Genomic DNA, 2,631 nt, shown 5'->3' with positions numbered 1-2,631 from the left:
TTCCCCGCGTCCTCCTTCTTAGCCAGCTCGAGTTCGCCTAAAGCTCCCTTCAGGGCAGTGTCGTACTTATCGATCACGACGTTCGTCGCACTATCCCCCTAAATAACGAGGAGATGAAAATTGTAAGAAAAAGTCAAAGAATAAAACAAGAAAAAATAGAAGGGGCCGAGCCATTTACCAGCAGCTTGGCCCTCGCGGCTTCCTCGTATTCACCCCCAAAGATGAGGTCCTTCACAGTGGGCAAAGGTTTCACCCTCCCCCTTAATTGGCGAAGGAACTCTCCACACTTCTCGGAAACGTACACTAGAGGGGCCGGTCCCTCATAGTGGAAAGAAACCTTGTCTGGAAAGTTGACTCCGGGCACCCTCCTCAAGATAACGGAGCTGCGAGAAGAAGTGCCGATCTGAGCAACCCCTTCCCCAATGGGAACCGAAGTTCCCTCGCGAGAAGACGCCAGAATAGGAGATCGCGCCTCATCGCCAACCTCGTCGTTACGTCTCCTGATCAAAAGCAGCGACTCTCCGCTGTCTTCTTCAGAACCGTCCGGACGGGCGGCGTTAAGAGGAATTTCAGATTCCTCCCCTTCACCAACTTCCGCCGCGTCGTCCCGTTCTCCCGAGATTTCAGCCTCAGAAGCCTCCTCTCCGGGTTGAAGCTCTTCTTCTTGAACATCACCTCCCTCAATCTCAGTCGGTTCTTCGAGGTTCCCCGACTGCTCATCAACGGGCTTCTTTGTCCTCTTCTTCTTCTTCTTCTTCTTCTTCTTCTTCTTCTGGGGTTCACCAGAAGGAGGAACGTCGCTCGCCTCCTCGGCGCTCCCCTCGACTCCCGAGCCGCCCCTCTTCCTTTTTTTACCCTTCCCCGCGTTTCTAGCACCAGAAGCGGGAACCTCACCAGCGCAAGGAACCGTCGTCGAGGGTCCCTCCTCGCTGGCCAGTCCCAGCTGGGCGGCTAATATCGCGCTCAAATCAGGAAGAGTTCCCATCCTCTTTGCTTCAGAAACTTGCTTCTGGATGTCCTTCGGGAAGATGTCTAGTCGCTTGGTGCGAATAGGAAGAACGGTCGGAAGGTCAGATCTCCACTCTCCTGAAAACACAAGGCGAAAGGGTCAGGACGCGACAAATAAACTTTGCGATAAAAAAAATAACCAGAAACGGCGAGAGAACGCACTTCGAGCGATCCGGTCCTTAAGTTCGCGAATCTTCTCGACGGTAATCTCGGACCAACGGTAGATCCGAAGCAAAGCGACGGCTCGAACGCTCTTCAGGAAATCCTCAGGATAGACTGGAGACGTGGGATGGCCAACTGCGAGCACAACAAAAGAAAGTTCCGTTAGGATCAACAAAATCAGATGTAGCTCGCGACTAGATATTCTACCACAAAAACAGTTCCATAGAACCCGATAGTCCTCTCGAGGAGGTTCCTCGAAATCCGAGTCGTCGGACTTGATGAAGAAGTAGGAACGCTGCCAATTCTACGTTTTGTTTGGATGACCGGCGCACACATTGCAGTTTGGTCGCATCTTCACCGAGTAGGTTCCGTCCTTCATATCGGTTATCGAGTTCATCTCCTCGAACGACCTGACGCTCATCGGCATGTCAATCTCCTCCGCTAGGACTGATAGAGTGACGGCTAGTCGCAGCGAGCCGTTCAGTAACTGACTAATCGCGATATCTCGCCGCCTAGCGTACGCGGTGATCAGTCGCGGGATGGGGAACCAACAGCGAGTGTCATCCTGGAAATAAGACTCGTATACTGTTTGGTACCCGATCGGAGGAGACCAAGGCCTTTGCTCCTTCGTAGGGATGAGGAAGGTCACGCCTGTAGCGTTCTTGGCCCGAAGAACCCTCTTCACGCTCCTCAGGGTCGACTTAGTCTCCTCCACACCGTCCCAATCTTGACCAGCCACGAAAGCAGGGCGCAATAAGTCAGGATGTAGTCGTGGAAGCTCCTCGAAAATCCCTTCGGGATAGAAGGTCGTCGGAAACGACTCGGCTTCAGAGTCGTCGTCTTCCGAAGAATCGTCTTCCACTGCGCGAACCCTCAAAGTAATCGAGTCAACGGGCACCGCCCCACTCTGTCCGTCTCTCGCACACTCTGTTGCATCCCCCACGACGACGTTCTCGCTCCCTTCCCTCGCAAGCCGTGTAGCATCTGCGACCAAAAGCCTCTGGGAGCGAGACAAATCAACTGTGTCCATCATCGCCTCGTGATGAGTCGACTCGAGATCCCCGATACAACCTCCGTCTGGACCCGTTGCCGGAGCTGATGCCGCCACAACTGAGTTCCCCCTTTGCTGCCTCGATGACCCCTGAGCCGATGACATGGTAGAGCAAGGCGGCGAAGAACGCGTCGAATAAAGGCTATAACACTTAGAGAGATAAAAGAAGAAGAGAGAGAAAGTACCTTTGATCGCGAAGAAAACTTGAAGAAATGAGAGGGGGTCTGCGTATTTATAAGGAAAAGAGAGGGGGGAACTCGAGGCATCATCATTAGGTCTATTCGGGCCTAGATGGGCCTCGAAACTCTCTCCAAAAATCCAGCGGACCCTCGCGACGTTTCAACTTCTCGGTGCATTTAAAAGAGAAAAAGGGGGGGGGATTCGAGGTGTCGTCATTAAGCCTAAACGGG

At 53.2% G+C, this 2,631-nt stretch overlaps 1 protein-coding gene across 1 annotated transcript in view; it reads right to left on the bottom strand.

The window, feature by feature from the left end:
* The window catches only part of LOC106338566, a 3,186-nt gene extending 860 nt beyond the window's left edge, over nt 1-2,326 (bottom strand). The window contains exons 1-4 of the mRNA XM_013777515.1: nt 1,495-2,326; nt 1,171-1,305; nt 179-1,086; nt 38-98 (exon numbers count right to left, since the gene is read on the bottom strand). Coding sequence (XP_013632969.1) covers nt 38-98; nt 179-1,086; nt 1,171-1,305; nt 1,495-2,326 — 1,936 coding nt within the window. The remainder of the gene's footprint in view (nt 1-37; nt 99-178; nt 1,087-1,170; nt 1,306-1,494) is intronic.
* Between the last annotated feature and the right edge of the window lie 305 nt (nt 2,327-2,631).

This window comes from Brassica oleracea, chromosome C4, assembly GCF_000695525.1.
Source record: "Brassica oleracea var. oleracea cultivar TO1000 chromosome C4, BOL, whole genome shotgun sequence".
NCBI lineage: Eukaryota > Viridiplantae > Streptophyta > Magnoliopsida > Brassicales > Brassicaceae > Brassica > Brassica oleracea.
Note: the sequence above shows the minus strand (reverse complement) of the source record. Positions and strands in the feature narration are given on the sequence as shown.